At 29.0% G+C, this 22,644-nt stretch overlaps 1 protein-coding gene across 1 annotated transcript in view; it reads right to left on the minus strand.

Moving 5' to 3' along the window:
• The window catches only part of LOC136981053 (serine/threonine-protein phosphatase 2B catalytic subunit 2-like), a 129,702-nt gene that overhangs the window by 40,510 nt on the left and 66,548 nt on the right, over positions 1-22,644 (minus strand). The window contains exons 8-10 of the mRNA XM_067277329.1: positions 18,560-18,654; positions 8,271-8,396; positions 6,759-6,836 (exon numbers count right to left, since the gene is read on the minus strand). Coding sequence (XP_067133430.1) covers positions 6,759-6,836; positions 8,271-8,396; positions 18,560-18,654 — 299 coding nt within the window. The remainder of the gene's footprint in view (positions 1-6,758; positions 6,837-8,270; positions 8,397-18,559; positions 18,655-22,644) is intronic.

Below are 22,644 nucleotides of genomic sequence, written 5' to 3' on the forward strand. Positions count from 1 at the left end.
ATTAATGTTAGATGTTTCTGTCTGTTGATGTATTTGATCAGCAACCTGTTGTTTGATAAGTTCAAGTGTTGTTTGTGGAATAAGGTTGTTGTGTATAATTGTTCTTTTTTGATCAACAACCCTTTGTTCGGTGACAGTGAGATGAGGATACTGTTGTGTGAATCTATGGTGTAGTTGTTGTCTGTATGCTGTCATGTTTGTTTCGAGTTTTGTGATGGTGTAATAAGTACGGATGATAAACTCGTTCATTTCTACTGTCCATTTCATCCGTTGGCGTGGTTTTCCAGCCTTTGTGGTCTGTGGATGCATTGCCACAGAAACACCAAGGCTGGGTTGGTTCCTCACATCTGTTGAGGGCATTGCAGTAGCCATGCTTGGGCCGGTGCTGCTTTCGCCACCGGTAACCAAGGGAGACTGTGACCTATTTTTCGAACGTGAGCCTCTGCCTAACCCACGAACGCGGACCTTGTTAACCCGGGCGACGTCCGAGCCGGTATCACACTTTGATCTAGTTATTACCATGATGAATATCTCCACAGAATGTGGGCGTGGTCACTCTTAGCTTCATTTCTCCCCATAGACCTTACTGGCATGGGTGTCCCTACCAGGAGCTTATGCTCCAGCCTGCATTGCCCTATGGATCAGTAAAATTACTGGGCTCTCCCACCACGACCAGGTGGTGACCACGGGAGAGTTGTTGTTGTTATTATTATTATTATTATTATCCTTTATATTTGCGATTTCTTTAATAATGCTTCCTAAGTGTTTGTTGTAGGTAAATTTCGTGTATGCAGATGGACCACGACCACGACCAGGAACTGTATCAGTACTAACTTCTAATTTATTGATAATCCCCTTTAACACATTGCTCTTGTAGCCCAATGCTTCTGCTACCTGCATGATTCTTTCTATTTCTGCATCCCTGTCTATAACACTTTCGCAGTATAAAAAAGCCCTCCTAACTAACGCTCTAAACGCTGCTAATTTATATTTATAGGGATCGTTAGAGCCAGCCGGAATATAAAGTGGGCTATGAGTTGGTTTAATAAATACCCCGGTAGATATACGTCCCTCTCTAAACATAACCTTAATGTCCAAAAAATGTATCATAACAGAGCTTTTTTGCTCTAGTTTTAAGCTTAGGCCATCTTCATTATCATTGATCTTGTCAATAAATCTAGCAATTAATCGATTGCTTTTCCAAATTATGAATATATCATCAACATACCTTTTGTAGTATACGATGCTGTTCCTGAAATTACGCAAAACTTTAACCTCAAGCCTACTAACAACAAGCTCATATAATAGCCCAGAAATTGGGCTTCCCATAGGGACCCCTCGGCATTGCTTATACGTTTGTCCTTCAAACGCAAAGAAGGATTCGCAGCAAACGAGGTTAACCATCTCTACCAACTCATTAATATGATGTGCTAAAGCAGGGTTTATTCTGGTCAAATAATCCAAAAGTGCTTCTACACAGGATTCAATCTTGATAGAAGGGAACAAATTTTCGTAATCCACTACAGTCCCAACTTCGTCATCAACTAAGTAAACCTCTTGTAGTTCTTTGACTACCGTTACCGGATCCTTAGCCACCAATTCATTGCTTTCCATCTTGGAGGAGATATACTCATGCAACCTTTTTTCAAGGAGAAACGTAGGCGCTTTTCGTTTTTCCACAATAGGTCTGATTTTCTTGCCTTCCTTATGAGTCTTAGCAAAGGCAAATAATCTAGGGGTCTCTGGTCTAGGGTTACGACATTTTACTAAAAAAGGTAAGATCTTCGCCAGTTTTGATCCTCCCAGTTTTCTAACCCTTCTATCAATTGCTTCAACTATGTTACTATTTATCTGAATACAATCCGTTTTCCTGATATATTCCTTCAACGCTTCGTCGTATGTAGGTTTTTTCATCACAACGATCTGCTTGCTTTTATCCGCTCTTGTTGCGACTAAGTTGTTCTTTTTCAGCCATCCCTTAGCATAAGTGATGTCTTTATTATAACCTCTTCCTTTCCTAGTTTTCTGATTCTTTAACACTGCTTTCCAACATATATAGTCTTTGTCAACAGGATCTAACCCTATGATTCCTCTTTCAATCTCCTGGTGTGTTGTTTCCCAAATCCCAGAATCTTCGGGGACGAAGTTCGGGCCTTTATTCAGAATCTCCTTTACCCTATTAGGTACTTCAATCTGGTCCCATACTTTGTAATTTGTAACACCTTTTTTAGTACCTTTAGGTACCTGTTTGTAAATGATCCATCTCATCTTCTTAATATAACGTTTTTTCAAGCTGTTATATACGCCATCAATAAGACTAGTAACTCCTAAGTTCATTTCCATGAGCTTATCTGGATTCTCCCCATAAACTTTATCTTCTAATTCAATGAGGCGTCGCAGAATTCCAAACTTCTTGTTTTTTTTTGCAGCCTATAAATGGACATCGGAAAAACTCCGTTTTTCATATATTCTCTCAAAAACTCCAATTTACAGTTAGCCTTGCTTAGACTTAACGCAATCTTTCTATACTTCTTATACAATACAGCCGGTGTCGCCATATCAATATAAACAACCTACAGCGTGCTCAGCAGAAAATAATACAAGACTCCTTACGAGAATCAGATGTTAGGAATAAATAAAGATTATGTTGGGGTTACTACCAGAAACCTAGGAGTAAGGATAAAAGAGCACAGATATGATGTTAGAAAAGGTTCTAATGCCACAGTATTGTCACAAATGGCACAAACGGAAGGCTCAATAGTAAGATGGAATGAAGCAGATATACTGAAACAGATACACTCCCCGACCTTGGCAAGAATGGCCGAAAAATTAGAAATCTATAAAAGCAAGCTTAAAGGGAATTGCATCAACGCAAGAGATGCCGAGGGACTTCCTTCCGCATGGAAGTTTGCAGTTGTAAACTTCAAATAAGAGCAGTAGCTTTATTAATATGTATTGTTAAATGAAAAACTCTGTACAGCTTATTAAGCAGTGTTAACATTTAGTGTTATTAATTTGTTTATTAAGGCAGAAGTATTAATATTTTGTATACACTATTTGTTTGTTATATATTATTATTTTATTTTTAATTTTAGCAGCATTTTTATTAATTTTTTGATATTTCGAAACGTTATTGTGCTGTTAGTTACATATTGGTTAGCCGTTATATTTTTTGTATTTTGAACTTGTTGTTCTATTGTTCTATTTTACCTGATGATGATCCATTGATTGGATTGAAAACGTTTGTGTTAAGAATAAATATCTCTCAGCGAGTGATCAGGTGCTGGTTTAGTTTTTGTATTATTTTCTGCTGAGCACGCTGTAGGTTGTTTGCATTGGTTACTTAAATGAACAATTTGAATATCTGATATCATTTAAAGACCTTAACACAAAGGATGGGAGACTTTTAAAACTGTAACTATTATGATGGTAATTTATCAATAAAACATTTTCAAGATTCCAAGGATAAAGGGTGATCGAAAAGACATTCCCCTTGCAAATTTTACTAAAATTATTTTATTTCTAACTTCAACTGAGATTGGTAGCACTGAACTGTCCTGACACACAGGTTTATCAAAGATATATTTGATTTTTGAAAGCATTCTGTTCTTCCAACTGAAGGTATTGTTGTTTTGTTTTTTGCAAGTGTACCATGCTATTCCCAAAGCTAGTGTGTGTATGTAAACAAGCAATATTTGGCTCATTGACCATGTTTATATACAATCAATGACTGATTATAAGTATTGAAAGCACTTCATGAGCAATATCTAAATGTTTCACCATGTATTAGGAGAAAGTGTTAATCATCCATGTTGTTAAGCATTTTCAGAAAACTTAACTTTTTCAGAAAACTTAACTTAACTAAAACTTAACTTAAAATAGATATTTATCCACTCCACTTTCTGTCTTTGACAGAAAGTGGAGTGGATAAATATCTATTTTATGCAACAATAAAATGGAAAATGCATGAACCAAAATAATGCTTTTTCCAACAAAAAGTTTATAGAAATTTTCCATTCAGCCTGGATTATCTTGATAGTATGCCGGAAAAAACTACACTTGCATTGCGACATTTTACCTTAAATGTGGGAAAAGTTTGTGCTTGTATCGATAAAAATAGAGGACATTTTCAATACTTGTTATAATTATGTCCAAGAAACACTTTTTCTTTTTGCAAAGAACGCACTTTATTCTATTAGCAATATTGTTTTCATGTTTCTGCTATCAATGATATTTTTAAAACTTTATATGTTGAGGAGACAACTTTTTGATCACTCTGTTTAAGCCCTCAAAGCCTCTTCATTGGTGAATTTCCAGAGAAGAATCATTTATTCATATTAAATGGTTCTATTATTACAGATTTCCCAGTTTGTTTTACATATTTTTCCATATTGGAGAAATCAGTTATTGATCTTCCTATTATATCAATGAGCCTTATAGATTTTGTATTCAACTAAAATGCCAATTGTAAGGGAAACTACTCAGAAAGTTACTGTTTTGAAGTGAAATCCATTGACAACTTCACTATATATATATATATATATGAATAAAATAGATAACTGGGATTATTTTAAAAATAACTAGTTTGATAATTTTGAATTGTCAACTTCACTAGAAACTTTGAAAATACTAAAAATTTCTAAAGAGAGAAGTGTAATTTTCATGGAAAATTTCAAGCTTAATTGGTATGGAAAAAAGACAAGACTTGAATTAATACTACACAAGTGAGAAATTCTATATGGTTTGATAGTGAATGTTATATATTAAGGTGTATGGTTAAATCTTTTCTTTGTGATTAGAAAAAATCAAATGATCCTAAAATAATAGGTAAATTTATATGTAAGAATGTATGTAAAATTCAAAAAACAAAATTATTTTAAGAATTTAATTTAACTTTAAAAAACTGTAAAAATAGTTCTCAATTTTGGCAATAATAAGTAAATATCAAGAATCATACAATCTGTGAAAGCATGAGTTCATGATTGGTATTAGTAAGTTTGAAACAAACTGAAACTTGATTGGGATCTGTCCTTGAAGTATTCTATTAATAATGCATACAATGATGCTAAATTTTTGATAGATAAATTTAATATGGCAATTTCTTAGACCTGTGATGGATAATTACTAGGTTTTCATAAACTCTCCTAGAAGATCTGAAAAATATCCTTGTTACTAAACAAATCTTTTAACATTAATTTATAATGCTATATGGTTGACAGAACATATTCCAAAGAAATTAAATTTCATAATATACTCAATGTTATATACAAAAAAAAAAAAAAAAACAATCCTCTTAATTACTGTTCTATTGCTCTTTTGTCTGTGTTTAGAAAGATTTTTTTGTCAATAACTAAAAAATAGACTATTAAAATGGATAAATGATGATAATTTACCAGATCTGTTCCAATTTGCATTTGCTGAAAATAGAGGCAACATTATATGCTATTTGTTAACTAATTTAATACAACATACCTTATTGTTTACAAAATCTTGTCTTTTGACCTTTCTTGTGAATTTATCAAAAGCATATGACTCTGTTAATGTTGAAAAATTAATTATCTTATTGAGACAGATGGGTTTACCAGCCAAGGTGTTTAGAATTATACACTAGGTTTGAAGCAGTTATACAACATTGCAAAAGTAATGATTCATTTAGTTTTTCTGGAGGCTTGCATCAGGCAATCCACTTAGTCCATACTCGTTTATATTATACATTTCTGATCCATATAAATGCTTTTCAAATACAGAATTGAATTGTATTAATATTGGTACCTTCACTGCAAGTTTTTGTTTTATGCAGTTGATTTAGTATTATTATCTAAGACTAAAATAAATTTATGGAAGAAGTTTACTACATTTTCTGAGTATTGTAGAAAGAAAAATCTTAGATTGAATATTGATAAGTCAAAAATAATGGTTTTTCTGTCAACATAATCTTCTCTGAAGGACAGACAAATGATATGTTTGTATAGTGCATGACTGAATATAAAAACAAAAAGAAGAAAAAAAACCTAACTATTCTAATAAAATACATTTAGGAAAAACTAGTTTTATTTTAAATATACTTTGTTCTTCTTGCATTTCCTAATGAAGATATATTGAAAATTTTTGTTTGTGAAAGAAGATTGCTGTTTAACACCTAAAAAACTTAATATTGAAAAAAAAATAATAATAATAATAACTTTATCATAATGTACATCATTTGATACTATTTTGTACATAATTTGATACTACATTGTAATAATTCCTTATTCATGGTTTTTTCACAATTACATTCTATTTGAGATTTTTTAATAAATATATTTCATAAAAAAACATATGTTGAAGAAACATTAAGTAAATGATGATGATATCTGTGTATATTATAAATTGTTATATTTATCAGTTTCAGAAATACAAGGTACAGGTAATTTATCTTCAACCACATTTCATAAAATATTTATATTTTATTAATATGTATAATATTAATGTGTAATAATTTTAGTTATCATCTACTAAAAAATTATTATAAAAGATGATTCTAAAATAAATACATTTTATTTGAAAACTTATAGTTTACCTATTTACCTATAGTTACCTATTTTAAAAAGTGAAAAACAAAGGAAAATAGCAAGAATTAATTTTTAATTAAAATTTTGAAAATTGAATTTAATAAAATGAGTAATTTTCATTACTACTATTAATTAATAATAATTTTAATTTAAACACTGGAATCTCTACAACAAATTTTATGTTTCAGCAAAAGTGGTTTTACTCACCCTCAAAACTATCGTCTTCTTCTGACATTAATTCATCATCAGAACAAATATTGAGAATGTTAACAAGCATTTCAGTTACTACAAAGAAAAAATAATTTATAAATTGTATGCAGTTGAGAAGTAAAGAAAAATTTTCTATTTTATAATGTAATTATAAAATTTTTCTAATGTTCAGTATTTATTTAAGATTATTTTCACAATACAATAATTAAAATATGAAGTCTGTCTGGAAAGTTCACAAACATTTTAAATTACATGGTAACCAATAATTGAATCTAAATGCAGCTTGCACAGTCCTCTAGGAGCAAGTTTTGTTTACTATCTGCCAAAAATGATTTGTTCTATTTTCATTGTGTAAATGTTTTTTTTTTTTTTTTCCAGGCAAAAATAAGTGAGTCAGAGGAGCAGTAAATTTGTGCAAAATTTGGAAAATCTTTTCCTGAGACAGATGTTAAATGCAGCATTTGGGGATTCACCTTTCCGGAGGTTTGCAATGCATAAGTGGTGGAAATTTTTTAAAGATGACCATACTTCTGTTATAGATGATGACTATTGAGGAAGACCAACATCAAAAATTGATTCAACTGTGAAGAAAGTTAATGAAGTGATTCATTCCAAGCATTGCCTGACAGTTCTTGAAGTTAACATCTCAAAAACTGTCATGAGATTCTGACATTTTAAGAATCACAATGTCTCATGATAAAATCTGTGCCATGGCTGTTGTCAGAGAATCAAAAACAAACATGAGTGTGAGTGAAAAGCTTCCGGGATGGGATAGATCTGATGAAAATTTTCTGAAAAACATTTTTCACAGGGAATGAGACATAGCTTTATGGATAGAATGTGGAAACAAAATGTTGATCTCATCATAAAAGAGAAAATCTTCACTATGATCCAAAAAGGCATGACAAGTTTGGTCAAATGTGAAGAGCTTGCTCACTGTTCTTTTCAATTCTAAAGATGTCACATTCACCATAAATTTATTCCAAAGGAAAAACCATCAATAAGGAATACTATCTGCAGGTGATGAAAAGTCTTTGTGAAGCAATGTGGAAGAAAGACCATTTTCTCTGAGAGAACAGCATTGGATACTCCACCATGACAAATGTGCCCACCCATATATCACTGCTGATAAAGAGTTTTTGGCCAAGAACTCAATGTTACTTGTTCCCTAACATGCATATTCACCAGATTTAGCTCAGACAAATGTCTTTTTATTTCTCAAATTAAAATCTGCTCTCAAAGGTTGTCATTTTGAATCCATTGATGCCATTAAGGAAATGTCACTAACAGAGCTGGACAGCATTCCAAGAGAAGCACTCCTTTCACAGCAGAAATGCTGGATTCAATGCATAAACTCAGGAGGGAACTACTTTGAAGATGACAAAACAAACTAGCTTCTAAGTATGTGCAAACAACTTCTATTTGCAAAGTTTGAAAACTTTCTGGAGAGACAGTCTATACTCAAATTCATAATTTTAAATAAAATATATAGAAAATAAAGTAGTGAACCTTTTTCTCCAACAAATGGCAAGGACCAAGTAAAAACATCCATAAAGTTTGGCAACCAATATGGATGAGGTGAACAATTAAACTGACGGATGTTCATCACATTATTTTCATATTTTAAGACTGCAGCTGTAAAAGATAAAAAAAACTTTTTAGAAAAAGAAATACAATTTGAAATGTTTGAAATAAAATTAATCATAGACCACAATTTTAAAATGTTTTATTTCAAAAGAATGTAAGATAATATTTAAATAATTAAACATGATATAATTACAGAATTCACAAAAGCAAAAATTCTAAATTCATAAAAAATGTGTTAAGTATGAATAAAAAAAATATCATTTGATGGTATAATTATATAATGAAAAGTATACAGTGATTATAATTAAACAGGTGATGTTTAGAGCTCCAAGTAGAAAAATCTATTGAACAAAATGCAACCAAATTTGGTGCACAAATTTCTGACCATGATAATTTAATTTTACAAAAAAAATAAAAAATAAAAGAAAAAAAAGAAAAAAGTTTAGTTTGAAATATGCCAATAGGAAAAAATTTGGCACTGATATTGCTGCAATTTGCATATTATGTAAGTTGTGAAACAACTTTACAATTGGACTGATTGTATTAATTAAGCATCACAAAGGTGGTCTGCCAAAGAGAAGATGCTTCCTGGAAGATTTTTTATGGAAAACTGTTCCCTATTTAGCAGTGGTATAGCTAAGTGTGAAAAATTCTGCACTGAATATTGAAGTTTTACTCCTACAGCATATCTCATGAATTGCTTTCTGATGATTATGCTTAGCTGAAATCATTTGCAATGTCACTCCTAGCTCAGATGATAATTGACAATTAATAGCTCTGGTAACGCCTGTGGATGAATGAAGCCCATTTTTATTTGAATGGTATGATGAACACTCAAACCTGCACTGTTTGGTCTGGAGAAAACCCACATATTTATCAACGAATTGCCTTGCAACAACCAAAATTTACAGTGTAATGCAGATTCACAGTATCTGGGCCAGAGACATGTTCTTTTAATGCCACTAGGTATGAAGATATGCTGCAAAACTTTGTCATCCCTGCATTTGGCAACAAAATTGTTTGGATATCATAATCTTTATGCAAGATAACACCCCTCATGTCAATGTCAATGTAAAAAGCTTATTTTGTCAGCACCTCACAAATGAAATCAATTAGCTGATAATTTACAAAGGCATGGCCACCATAATCACCAGACTTGACTGATCCCTTGTGATTTTTGGAATACTTTAAGAGCCTTGTTTACCAGAACACTGTCCTAACTCAGCTGTCTTAATTAGTTAAAACTGAAAGAATATCCCTACATGTGAAATAATACATCTATGATGCACAAAGAATTTTTCATGTTTTCTAAAGGTGGTCTTAGTGACTTTAGACAAAGGAAAAGCATTTTGAGAAATTTGTAATTGTAATTTAAAATTTCTGTAAAACTCCCTACATTGCATAGACTGCATGCCCTTTCAAAATGCCTTAACAACACAGACAACTTGTAAATAATCTAAAATATGGTAATAATAAAAATAAGATCAACTCCTTATGAAGATTGAAATACTCCCTCAATACAATTTTTGATCCCTTTGAACATGGCCAATTCTTAGTAATTTAAAAATCTTTAAATTAATAGAATATCAATGAAATTACACATCTATAATAACTTTCTGGATTCATCACTGAAACAAACCTTCATATCAACAATAAAAAAAGCAAGTCTTATCATATCAAGACTTTGTCTTTTGATTGAGGCACCAGGGTCAAATGATATTAATCATTGTTGATTATCTAAGCTAAAACATCTTAAACTAAGTTTTAAAGCATTTTTTAAACAAAGACTGGGAATGTTTACTGGAGGTTCATCAAATGTAAAACACATCTTACATTGCATTCACAAGTGTAAATAAATGAATCTGTTGCCACAATTGTCTTTTGCAGCTGCCAAACATGTAAACAACAAGACATCTGTTTTATGAAATCAAGACAACTTTCTAATGTAACAAATTGTAAAATGATGTTAGTGTAATTTTTTTTCTAATATGAGAAAAAATTGTCATGGATTTTATGCAGCAGCTTATAGTTCCATTACTAAAATCAGAAAATCTTTAGCACAATCTGGAAATCATTCTCAGAAATTACAATACTTAAATAACTTAATTACTTAAATTAAAACCAAGTACTTTTTGTAAGTTTTAGATAATTAATTAATTAACTTCAGATTACTAGTCTGTTAAGATATATTAAAAAAGGAGACAAAATACAGCAAAACAACATGCATAATTAAGTTATATATATTATTCAAATTCATAAAATTAACCTTATTAATTGCAGATATATCTCTGGCGAGTAAATATTTTTAAAATTATACTTGTGAAGTATCAACAGTTCTATTTTTGAAAGTTCTGAATTCTATATGGCTTTGAGCATCTCAATCTTTTGAAATCTTTGGAACTACACTAAATTGTTCAATTCAGAAGCCTAGATTGTAGCTTTCCTTATATAGATTTAAAATTATTTTTGTTCCTTTCTGGTCAGTCTCACTCAAATATTCTGAATTTTACTGATAAATGGTAAGGTCATGCAACTAAACCTCTCTTTCTATTAAATATAAAATATATGCTGATGTGTATAATCTGCCAACATTGTGTTTATGCTTCTTAACTAAATATCCATCTTATGTTCCTTTAGTTTTTATTTCAGAAAATGCATTAACTATTCATATAGAAATTTAACTTATTGTTTCTAAGAAACTGAAAAACTTACTTTACACATTTATCATTGAAATCTTCTCTTGATTATTATTTGTCTGGTCCTAGTAGGCAAATATCTCTTTGCCAGTTACTGTAATTTAATTGCTAACCAATTAGGAATTTTTCTGGAAGAGCACACAGTTCATGTATTTCAATGAGATATTTTATATACTTGTCTTATTACCCAAAAGTTTATAATTTGTGTAACTATTATTTCATTAATATTTGAGTTCCATTACTAAAATTCAACAAACACATTTTGAATTAATGTAACATTCATATCAATTCAATTTGTATTCTGAATGTCAAATCAAATTAGAGATAATTCTTTGGATTAAAAATTAACTTCTGAATTTTACATATTAGTTTGTTTGCTATAATATTGATGAATAAATTTAAAGCATACAAAACTAAAGTTTATGTACTTTAAACTAGTTTTGAATTTCTATGTATGATGATTAGTTTTCCTTTGTTAAATATAAAATATATTTGAAAGAAATGATAAGTTGTAATTACATTAAATTCACTTAAGGAGAGATAATAAATTGTTTATGGCAACTTACATATTAGTAATTAATAAAAATTATTCATTGAATTAAAAACAACTTCAAAATTTGCATGTTACAATTCTTATCAAAAGCAAAATAAATAAAATTAAACAATCTATTAGAAGATAATTAGTAACAAAAAACATTTGAAATTTTATAACGAAAATATTCAAAAATATCGATTAATCTAACCAATGCTGACTGTTTGGCTAATATTTAAACAAATAAAAACTAATTCTGATAAATGACAATGATTGACTTCATATGTTACAAACCATCATAGAAAAACTGATATACAGAAAGACCCTAATTCCGAATTCTTCATATATCAAAAAAATCTTCCTATATTGAACAACTGACAATCCCTGGTAAATGCAGTTTACAAACAAATGAGATTTATTAAGCCACATAACAACTAAGTTTCAAAATCTAGTAAAATTTTCTTTATTTTGAATTCCTACCATTCACATACAGCAATTTATATAACTATCCATTTGAGCTAGGTTGAAGACAATAGCTCCAATTATCAGTATTACTTTATTTATATCCAGAATTTAAAATTCCTCAGACAGGTTATAATCTTCCAACAATTATGGACAGTTTTGAATAGACACAGATCTACAGAGCAAAATTTCCAGATCCTGCAATTTCTTGCAAATTGAGTTAATTTTGAAGAAAATTTGTGACAGTTTTTATGTTAATGTCCCAACTTTTTGTTTATTAAAAACATTTTATTTCCAAATTTTTATTTCCTATCTACAGATTTTGACATTAAAGGCAAAAACTTTATAGGGTAGATGTACCAGTTCTGGCCAGAAAACAAATTTAACTTAAAAATATAATCACCACATATTCAAATCTGTCCAATGTAACAAACTTTTATTGTTAACTGTTCAACAGTTAACAATAAAAGTTTGTTCCATTGGACAGATTTGAATATGTGGTGATTATATTTTTAAGTTAAATTTGTTTTCTGGCCAGAACTGGTACATCTACCCTACTTAGTTTTCTTTTGCAACTTTTAGATAAGCATTTGTGTGAGCCTCAGTTGGTTTATGGCAACACTACTATACAGCCAGTGGCACCATTATAAACAGTTTACAATGGATATGCAAAGAAATTAAATAAGTGTCATATACCTCAGTTTTTGCATGCTTTATTAAGAAAATTTATTTCTAAATGCATTATTTTACTAACCACCTTTTATTATTCTCCATATATAGAATTCTCCTTATATCAAACACTCAAAACATTGATCCCCAAATTTACTAGAAAATTTCCTGTAATTAGGTTAGAAAATTTTGCTCTGTATCCATAGACTCATCTGAACTTTCAAAAATACATCTTTTTCATGTCTTCAGCTGTCTATTTGGAATAAAACATTTTGAAATCAGGAAACATTTGTTATTGGAGCATTTGTGCAGTTTGTTAATTCAAAAATGTAGAATTTATAAAAATAAAATAGAATATTTTCTTTAATCAAAATCAAAATCAAAAACAGCATACAAATAACTTTAGGAATCAGAGACAAATTTTTAATGAGATAAATATTTTTGGTAAGTCTATTCCAGTTTCAGATCATTACAAAATTACTTTAATAAACTGACTTTTCTGTGTTCAAAAGTAGAACAAATAACATATTAAATACACTGAATTTAAATGACCAAACAAAAAAAAAGTTCTGTTGTGGAAAATATGTTCAAAAATTCTAAAAAGTAAAATAAAAACAAAACAAAATACATAGGTAAATAAAATACATACAAATAATAATATTTAAAACGTCATTCAGTAGTGCTATGAAGTAAAGCTTTCCATGCTCTCAGAATTACATTAACACTCTTGAAATTAATTGCCTGCACAGGCTTCTGCATATTTTATTTGTCTCTTCTGCACCCCTGCAGAGCCAATAGAGCCATTATATACTCCAAAAGTATATAAAATCCCCATAACAGACAGCAGAAGAGTAAATGATTTATCATTTATGTTAAGTAGGGGCTAACTTGAGGTCTTTAGCAGCAAGAATCAAGAATAAAAATGACACCAGTAAATCCAACTACAGTAGAGCGTCGATAAGTGGAACCAATTGGGGACTGGGGTCCTTCCAGTTAATGATTTGTTCCAGTTTCCGACTTTGTACGAAAAAATACATCAACCTGTCCGATGTTCAAATTTTTCTCCGTTGCGTGTCGCTTCGTGTTGAATTTTCGTCGATTTTAAGCCTAACGAAAATTTTTATAATAATCATCGAGGCTATCGTATCGTTAAAAATTATTTCTTCATTTTGTACAAACAAAATAAATATATTAAAGAATATAAAAAACATGAAAATTATACTTTAGAAGTAAATTTAGTATCAAAAACATTCGATTCAGCACGACACAGTCTGACTGAAAATCGTTCCACTTTCCGGCCATTCCACTTATCGACGTTCCCCTTATCGACGCTCTACTGTATATAGCAAGGCATTAGCGACTTATATACTGGCTGATCTCCCAATCAGTTTCTGTTCTATGGAACTGTGCTAAAATAACACAAAGGATGCAGAAGAAACAACATATAAAATATGCAGAAACCTGACACATTTACAAGACTACACCAAAGGAGCAGGAAATTAATTTCAAAGACATTAATGTGATTCTAAAAGCATGGAAGGCTTTGCTGCATAGCACTACTCAATGAAATTTTAAATATTATTTTTATATATTTATTTCTAAAAAGTAAGTATTTGTAAATGAAAAAAACAATAAAAATACATAGGCCCTAATTTGCAATACTGAAATTCAATTTTATACTAATCTTTTAGTACCCAAATCCACAGATCTACACCAATTCTTTTCTCTTCAATATTGACTAAATCATCCTTCAGATATTAGAATCATTTCACTATATTAAGAGGCAGAATCTTAGACTTTAAGTGATAAAAGTAATGATGCTTTGTTCTATCTCAGGTTGATGTCCAAAAATGCTTCTCTTGATAGTAGGGTAGATGTACCAGTTCTGGCCAGAAAACAAATTTAGCTTAAAAAAATATAATCACCACATATTCAAATCTGTCCAATGAAACAAACTTTTATTGTTAACTGTTCACACAGTTAACAATAAAAGTTTGTCTCATTTGTAATTATATTTTTAAGTTAAATTTGTTTTCTGGCCAGAACTGGTACTACACTGGCCAAAACTGGTACATCTACCCTATCAATAGTCTTAAATAGCTACTAAGTCGATCCATTTGTGCCCATAATGATTGTCCAAAAATGCTTGAGAAAAACTATTATTAAAGTGAATGCCAATAAAAAAAATATTTTTCTTATTGTTACACCACAAAAATGTGTAATAGTTATCTGCATGAAATTGCAGCAATTGTCAAAATTAACAAAATTTTCAAATTAGCAGAAAAAAATGATTCAAACTTTTGTAAAAGCATTTTTTCTGTTTAGTAATAGTTTTTTAAGTTAACATTAAAACAATCATTAATTTATTTAATAATTTGAATTAAAAATTAGTGCAGAAAATAATGCAAAAAATGCAATCTTAATATTAACCATTTATATTATACATTACTAACTGTACATCAAGTGTAAAAATTTTGATATTCCATAAGTTCTCATTAAAATTATATTTAATGTAACAGTAAATAAATGAAATAGTCATAAAGCTTTAAGAACACTTTTCTTAAAGAAAGAAAAACAAAATATTAAATGCCATCTATTATTCAATTTTTTTTTTCTAAAACTGCAAATCTCATTCTTAGTTTCAAAAAGACTGTATTGAAAAATAATTTCAAAATGAACAATGAAAAATCACATTAAAAATTAAAATTGCTTCTCAATTTATTTATTGTGTAAAATAACTATATTTTATTATATTAAGAAATATTTATAAATTTACTACAACAAAAACAAGTATATTGATTTAAAGACATTATTTTAAAAAGTTCAAATTGAACAATAAAAATTTTAAGTTTTTAATTTAAAATTAAAGCTAACAGTTATCATGATGGTAACAGATTTTATACATCAATTTTTCCAATAACGTTTACTGAATTTTGATATTCATAAATACTGTTCCTCTGTGCTTTGACTGATGATATATTTTAGATATCTCACTTTATTTTAAATTCAATATGTTTTCTGTTAATTTTTTCTGTGTATGAATTACCTGGTCTAGTTCCTGATTGATGATCTTGTGTGATTTTTCTTATTCTTGCTTCAAAATAATATATTTCTTTCATTTTTGGTCAATCAAATCCAAACATATCCCTGGTTTGTTTATCACTCCAATGTTGAGCTTATCATTCCTACTGTTTGGAAATACACTCTTCTTTTTCTTTATAACTACTTTCACTTCTTGTTTTTGTTTGTTTTTAAATAAATTTTAACTTGGTTGCTCATGCTGATTCCTGTAATAGAATAATATTTCTTGTTATCAGTATGTGATGCATCTGTATTATTCTTATTCCAATTAACTAGGAATGACAATCCCAATATGGAAGTAATTAATAAACCAGGGATCTATTGTGTGAATTTCAACTTTATCTAATGTAAATAATTTGAAAAACAAAATGTACTAAAGAAACAAAACATTTATAGTAAAAGTTTAATGTAATTTTATAAAATAAAAAATTCATCAAAACAATTACATGTCTTTTTAAATAATTTTTAGGTAACTATTCTACAAATCAAGTAAATTCAAAAATAATGCTTTAATGGAGACAATAAATATCAAAAACTAATTTTTAAAAAAGCATTAGTTTACTATTGAGATATTGGTTTAGTTTAGTTTAATTAAAATTAACCTTCACAGAAAAGTACACAGACTTACAGAATTTTTTCTGCCAATGAAAAAAAAAGTCTATAACAAGTGAAAAATTAAATCTGATCAAAAATTATGAACATAATGAATAGATTGCAGGAATTTCTGAACTGATGCTAAAAACAATAAGAAAGCAAGCTGAAAAAATTAATGATGATGGTATGATTCTAAAATTACAAAGAGAATAATACATAATAGGATCATATAGATAAGACCATTGCTTAGAGAAATTAAAAAAAGATGTTGACAAAATAGACTTAACAGCTATATCAATGTGATGTGCCAGGCCTATTGATGTTACTAGACTAAACTGAAAAAATTTATTTGAGTTTTTTAATGATATTGAGTGTTGTCTGAAAGTGTAAATCTTTATCACAAGTGCAGAGTAATTTGAATGATTTAAAGTTAGGGAATGCAGGCTGCTCAAGATAACAAAGTTTCAACAGCTAATTCAGATGTTGCTGAGTAATTTCTACCATAACTCTGACTGGCAATTAAAGACCATAGGTTATTTACCTTAACAAGTGTCCAATGCAGACATAATTATTTAGAAAGTACAATGGAATATTTCTCTCAGGGAAAGAAAAGAGGTTTAAAACATCCAAGAATCATAGTGTTTTTAACAGCAAACTCATCTAGAAATAATAAAATAAAAACCTCTCATAATTTATCATTCCAAAAAGTCATGTCTGAAAAATCATTCCAAGGAACTTTTGCTAATTGTATGACATATGTCATACAATTAGCAAAAGTTCCTTGAAAGCAATACAATAAGCATAAAGCTATATTTTCAAAAAACTGTAATGAATTGAAGGCTTATTGTGAGAAGATAAGTTTTTTAAAAATTCTCCTCCTCCTGAAAATGCACTTGGTCATCCTTTAACATCCTGGTTGATATTGATGAAAACATTATTATATTCTTGCATCCAAATATGGCATCTTTAACAGAATTTATTGATTAGAGTATCATTGTAAAATTTTTAAGTTGTAATTGTCCTCAGATAATTAAAATAAAAAAAAAAAAACAAATGGCAAAAAACAACCTTTGGTGAAGATTTTTGGAAAAATCACAACAGTGAGAAAATGACTGTCAACATTAGAAATGTTTAGATAGAAGTTTCAAATATTGCATGAAAGAGTTTGGGAATTTTTGGCTTGGTATTAATATTAGTAAATCTCATGATTAATTCTAAAGATAAACTTTCCAATTCAATGCTTAATAGTGCTGGATTTAAATTTTAAGGTTTTGCAATTATAGTTGGATTAAAAGAGGGTAGATAAAGCCAATAAGAATGAGCTTCTTCAATTAAGACAGGAATTTGTCAATAAGGATTTTCTTAAAATTGAGAAAGATTAAAAAAACAACTCTTCTGTTGTCCAACTTGTTAAACACTTTTTTAACAAAGCAAATAGCTGACTTTTTAAAGCATTTTAACAATGCCATTGATATTACTGATGAGAATTATCCTAATAGCAAAAGAAACACTAAACTTTGTGAGAATTCAAAATTCTTTGGTTTATCTCAAAATCACGTACAAGTGAGAAGAAAAAAATGTTGTCCATTATATTTTACAATTTTAGGTATGTTGAAGAAATTTCAAGATGCAGAAAATTATCAATCTACCAATCAAAGTTTTAAAACAAAGATGGAAAAATAATCTAGACTTACTTGAATCAACTGAATCATTTATAATTTTATTAAATTACTAGTTTCAATACTAAAATATTAATTTTTAAAAAATAGGCATCCTTCTAAATTTTAATGTATTTTTCATTTTTATTTTACCCAAGCAAAAGCCAATTTGACTTATACAATTTAAAACAATACTTCTTGAAACCAATTAATTGCATAATATGAGGAATACTTGCGATTTGATTAACAATGATTTACCATTTTCACAAATTTCATAATCTGAAATTCAATTTTCTAGTTAATTATCTCTATTATTTAAATAAACACTTCTTAAAAAAGATATATTGTATCTTTTATAACTTCGAAAATGGAAATTGAAATGTGTAACTAATATTGTTTAGTTTGTTTTTCAAAAACTATCAGATTAATTAATTTTCAACATTTTACACACTCTTAGCATTTTGTTATAAATGTCTACACTTCAATATATAATATTTATTTAATTAATATAAATAATACCTTTATTATTATATACATCCAGATAATTTGGTGCAGAAAATATTGTTATAAGAGATGGAAAACCTGTGGATTGGCTTTTCCTGTACATACGATACCTAAAATAAAATGTTCGATAAATAATATTTATTAAAATATATTTTAGTAATTGAATTTTTAAAAATGTGTAAGTTACATAAAAAAATTAATATTGTCATACAAAGCAGTTGAATATACAATTAATCACAATCTAAGTTATAATAAAATCTTGGACTAGTCTACAGTTAATTATTTTTCATTTTCAGAAAAAAGTTTAACTTTTAACAGTTCTACAAGTCTAATGTTAATATGTAATGAAATTCTACCATTCTAAAATTAAAAGTGATATATCTTTTTCTATAAAATATATTATCATCATCATCATCGATTAATCCAGGTATAACTGCTTACTAATGACAAAGATTCAGTGAAATCTTTGTTTCTGCTGTCATTAGTAAGCCTTTTTAAATAGATATAAAAATTAAAGATTCTTCAGCATTCATTGTGATATCTAAATTTTATAATAGTAGTGGTAATAAGCAATAATACTTTTTAATTCTTCTATTTTATGGTTGATACTTATAGCATATTTACTTGCATATAAGACAAGGTTTTTATCCATTTTTCATTGCTTCAAAAACCTAGGTTGTCCTATATGAGCAAGCAAAGGATTCTTTGCATTTTTGCAATAATTTTTGTGAACCATGTTTGCATTTTTTACCGGATGCTCATCCTCTGGTGTTTAAAAACAAAAGTATTTTATTTGGGTCATTTCAATTGTTCTCGTGTATTGTTAGGAGTAAGATGAATAGCAATAGGAAGAGCAAAGCTTTTGAATTGAATTCCAATTTGAAATTCCAAAATCATATGGAAGCCCGACATAACTTTTAATCCATTCCCATGTGAAAACAGATGATTATTCAAAAATCAAAATTCGGAGAAACTCATAAGTGTAATCGATGGGGAGTGGATTCAACTGTTAAGAATTAGCAAAAAAAGGTCCCTGAAAAATGTTGTAAAATCAACAACATAATTTGTTCTTTTACAAGATTTTTCCTTAAAGTTTAAAATGCCAGTAACTTTTGCAGGACAATGTGTGCATTTACTTGCATTTGGCATTTTGTGATTAAAAATAAAATAAAATTGTATTAATAAATCTAACTTTCTTTATTTTGATCTTTAAAGTCACACCTCGTCCTATATGCGAGATCGTCTTATAAGTGAGTAAATATGGTACTTAACTCAACCAATTTTAGGCCTGTACTATTAATTTACATTGTATTTTAGCATATCTGGATACTTTATGTTTGTTTGTTAAAAAATGAAAAAAGAATGAAGAGCAGAGAGATAGCTGACTCTCCTAAAAATGCATACCTATTATTGTAATTTTAATTAATAAAAGGAAATTCTTCTAGACTGAATAGTGATGTATAACAAGTCCTTCCAAAAAGTGCTGGTAACTGATTAAAATCATTACAACTAACCAATTAAAAAACAAGAAGCCTAAACATGATTAAATAAAGACTTATATGTAAACAACAACCAACCTAATACATTGAAGTTTCCAAACAAACTGCTGAATTATTATCAAAATTCTAATAACAATTCTATAATTTGTTTGAAAATATTAAAGCCTCATTTGTTAAATCCATTTTCCACAAAAGCAATTACATGTGGAAATATGACTTTCAAACTTGGAAAGATTGTTATACTACTCTCTTCCATGTAACAAATTAAAATAAATGTCATTCATCCTGTCTCCAGACTTGAACACTTTCATCATATCTGTTGTTTCTGGAGACACAAGAAGTTGACAAATTCTCTTTTTACTTTATCTGCTATGGTTGTTGCTATCTAATTACAGCTAATGACCACTTCCAGTCTGACAGAAGGACCATACAACTGTTGTTGGAGACAGACAGCTGATGGACTGGCAAGAACAATAAGAGTCCTCATTGTTCTCCTTGCTAGTCCAAAATGCTGATAGCAGTCATTTCCATTCCTATTCTCATCTGCTGTCAATTAGTCTTCATTGAAAAGGACCAATCCATGAATATTGAAGACATCAGTCATTTTATCAACAAGGTATTTACTAGCCTGAGAAGAAATGTGAACTCTCTCACTCTCTTGCAGTTAGGCAGAAATAGTTTATTAGTTCATAAGATAGTATCATGCTTAAGAAAGGGCTGTCGTTGAGTGTATCTGAATTTTTTTATATTGAATATTGAATTATTTTGCTTGAATTATATGGATTTATCTTGTTATGTATAGTTAATTTTACATAATCCAGTTAAATAAATCTAGTTATTGTTTTAGTTAATTTTTGTAGTTGAGTGCATTGCTTCTGGGTTTCCTGTCTTTCTTATTTCCCTCCTGTCCTTTATCTGTAAGTCCCACATAAGCTGCTTACTCATGCATGAGTGTAACATGTGAAAATAAATTAGATTTCCTATATTCCCAGACAAAAAATATAAGTGGTGTCAGTTCTGACTTCTAGGAGATGCTTGCATCATACTATTTTGTCTCACAGATTTATTGTCACTAGTTTCAGAGAAGCATATGCTTCCTCCAGTTAATATAAGTTTGAAAATTTTAAAAATAAAAATCATTTCATTCCTGAAAGAGACCAAAGACATTGTAAAATTTAAAGATATTTCATTTATGTTATAAATAATAATAATTGTAAAAGTAAATTTTTAAAAAAAAGTTAATTTAGCTCCTCCTGTAAATTTCCTGAAAAGTGTCAAATCTTCCAGCCAATCTAAAATTCTAATCTTTCCTGGTTTTCCAGATTGTTAGATACCCTGTAAAATACTAAGTTTTTTGAGCAGTCCATGATGATGATCCAAACAATCTATAATATTGTGTCAAGCTTGAAGTCTAATATCATACCACATTTATTGGAAAGTATCCAAATTTAGTAGGAACTGGAGTTTGAACAGGTGGAAGCTTATCTGTGACTTGGCAACATTCCAATAATAACCAAGAGCTGACTAGTGTTGGATTGAAAGAGATGTATCTAATTAACTAATGACTGGATTACTGAGATTATACCATAAGAGAAATTTTTGTTGTTGCAAATTTTATTTAACTTTATGCCAAAAAATTAATTGTTCTTCGTTTGACATGAATAATATTCTGAAATTTCTATGTATTTCCATGTTGCATGAATTAATGTTTATGTCCACTTTCCAACTTCCACATAAATCATACCCACAAACAGGGCTTGGAGTCTGAGACAGTTGGAATCATATATTAGGTGTTAATTCTTCAACTATTCTCTAGAAAGTATTGATCTTTTCAACTACAAGTTTTTCAAATATCAATATTTAAAAAATTTTGTAAATTCTAACCAAAAATTCTCTAACAGCTAATGCTTTTGCAAGGGCAGATCTAGGTTTTTTCACAGCCTTGGACTTATTGAACTCCAATGGGGCTGTATTTTTTGTTACTACAAATAATACTATAAATTATCATTATTATTATATTAATATTAACTATTTTTTACCATACAATAAGGGCTCATTGTTAATGAAAAAGTATTAAAAATTTATGATGATAATTCAATTTTTATGGATCCTTGACACTTGAGGGCCCAGGGCTTAAGCCCTATTAGTCCCTATATAGATCTGCCCATGCTTTTTACATACCAGCAGGATATATATTCTTGGCACATCATGTTTATTTTTCAGAATTAAACAAAATTAATGTATAGTAACTGTAATCAATAATACTATAATATAGACATTATTTTAGAAGCTTTTAAATAAGAATTAAAATGTTATAACATTATTTTGTTTATATGTTAAGTACTGTTATAATCTTTCTTATATAAGCTGGAAATTGTAAAAACAGACTACAGTAAACCAACTTTCAATCAGGTGCAGAAGTAATGATGATAATATCTGGTAATTACTAGTTATTAGTTAATTGTATTTAGTTTTCTTTTCTATGATTTCATGCCCTTTAATTATGGTTTAATGTATCTGAGAATAATGCTCAAACTACACATATATTTTCAAAAGATTTATTTTTTATTATTTATATAGAATTTATGTAAGGTAATAGAA

This window comes from Centruroides vittatus, unplaced genomic scaffold (assembly GCF_030686945.1).
Source record: "Centruroides vittatus isolate TY-2023 unplaced genomic scaffold, ASM3068694v2 contig_742, whole genome shotgun sequence".
Lineage (NCBI taxonomy): Eukaryota > Metazoa > Arthropoda > Arachnida > Scorpiones > Buthidae > Centruroides > Centruroides vittatus.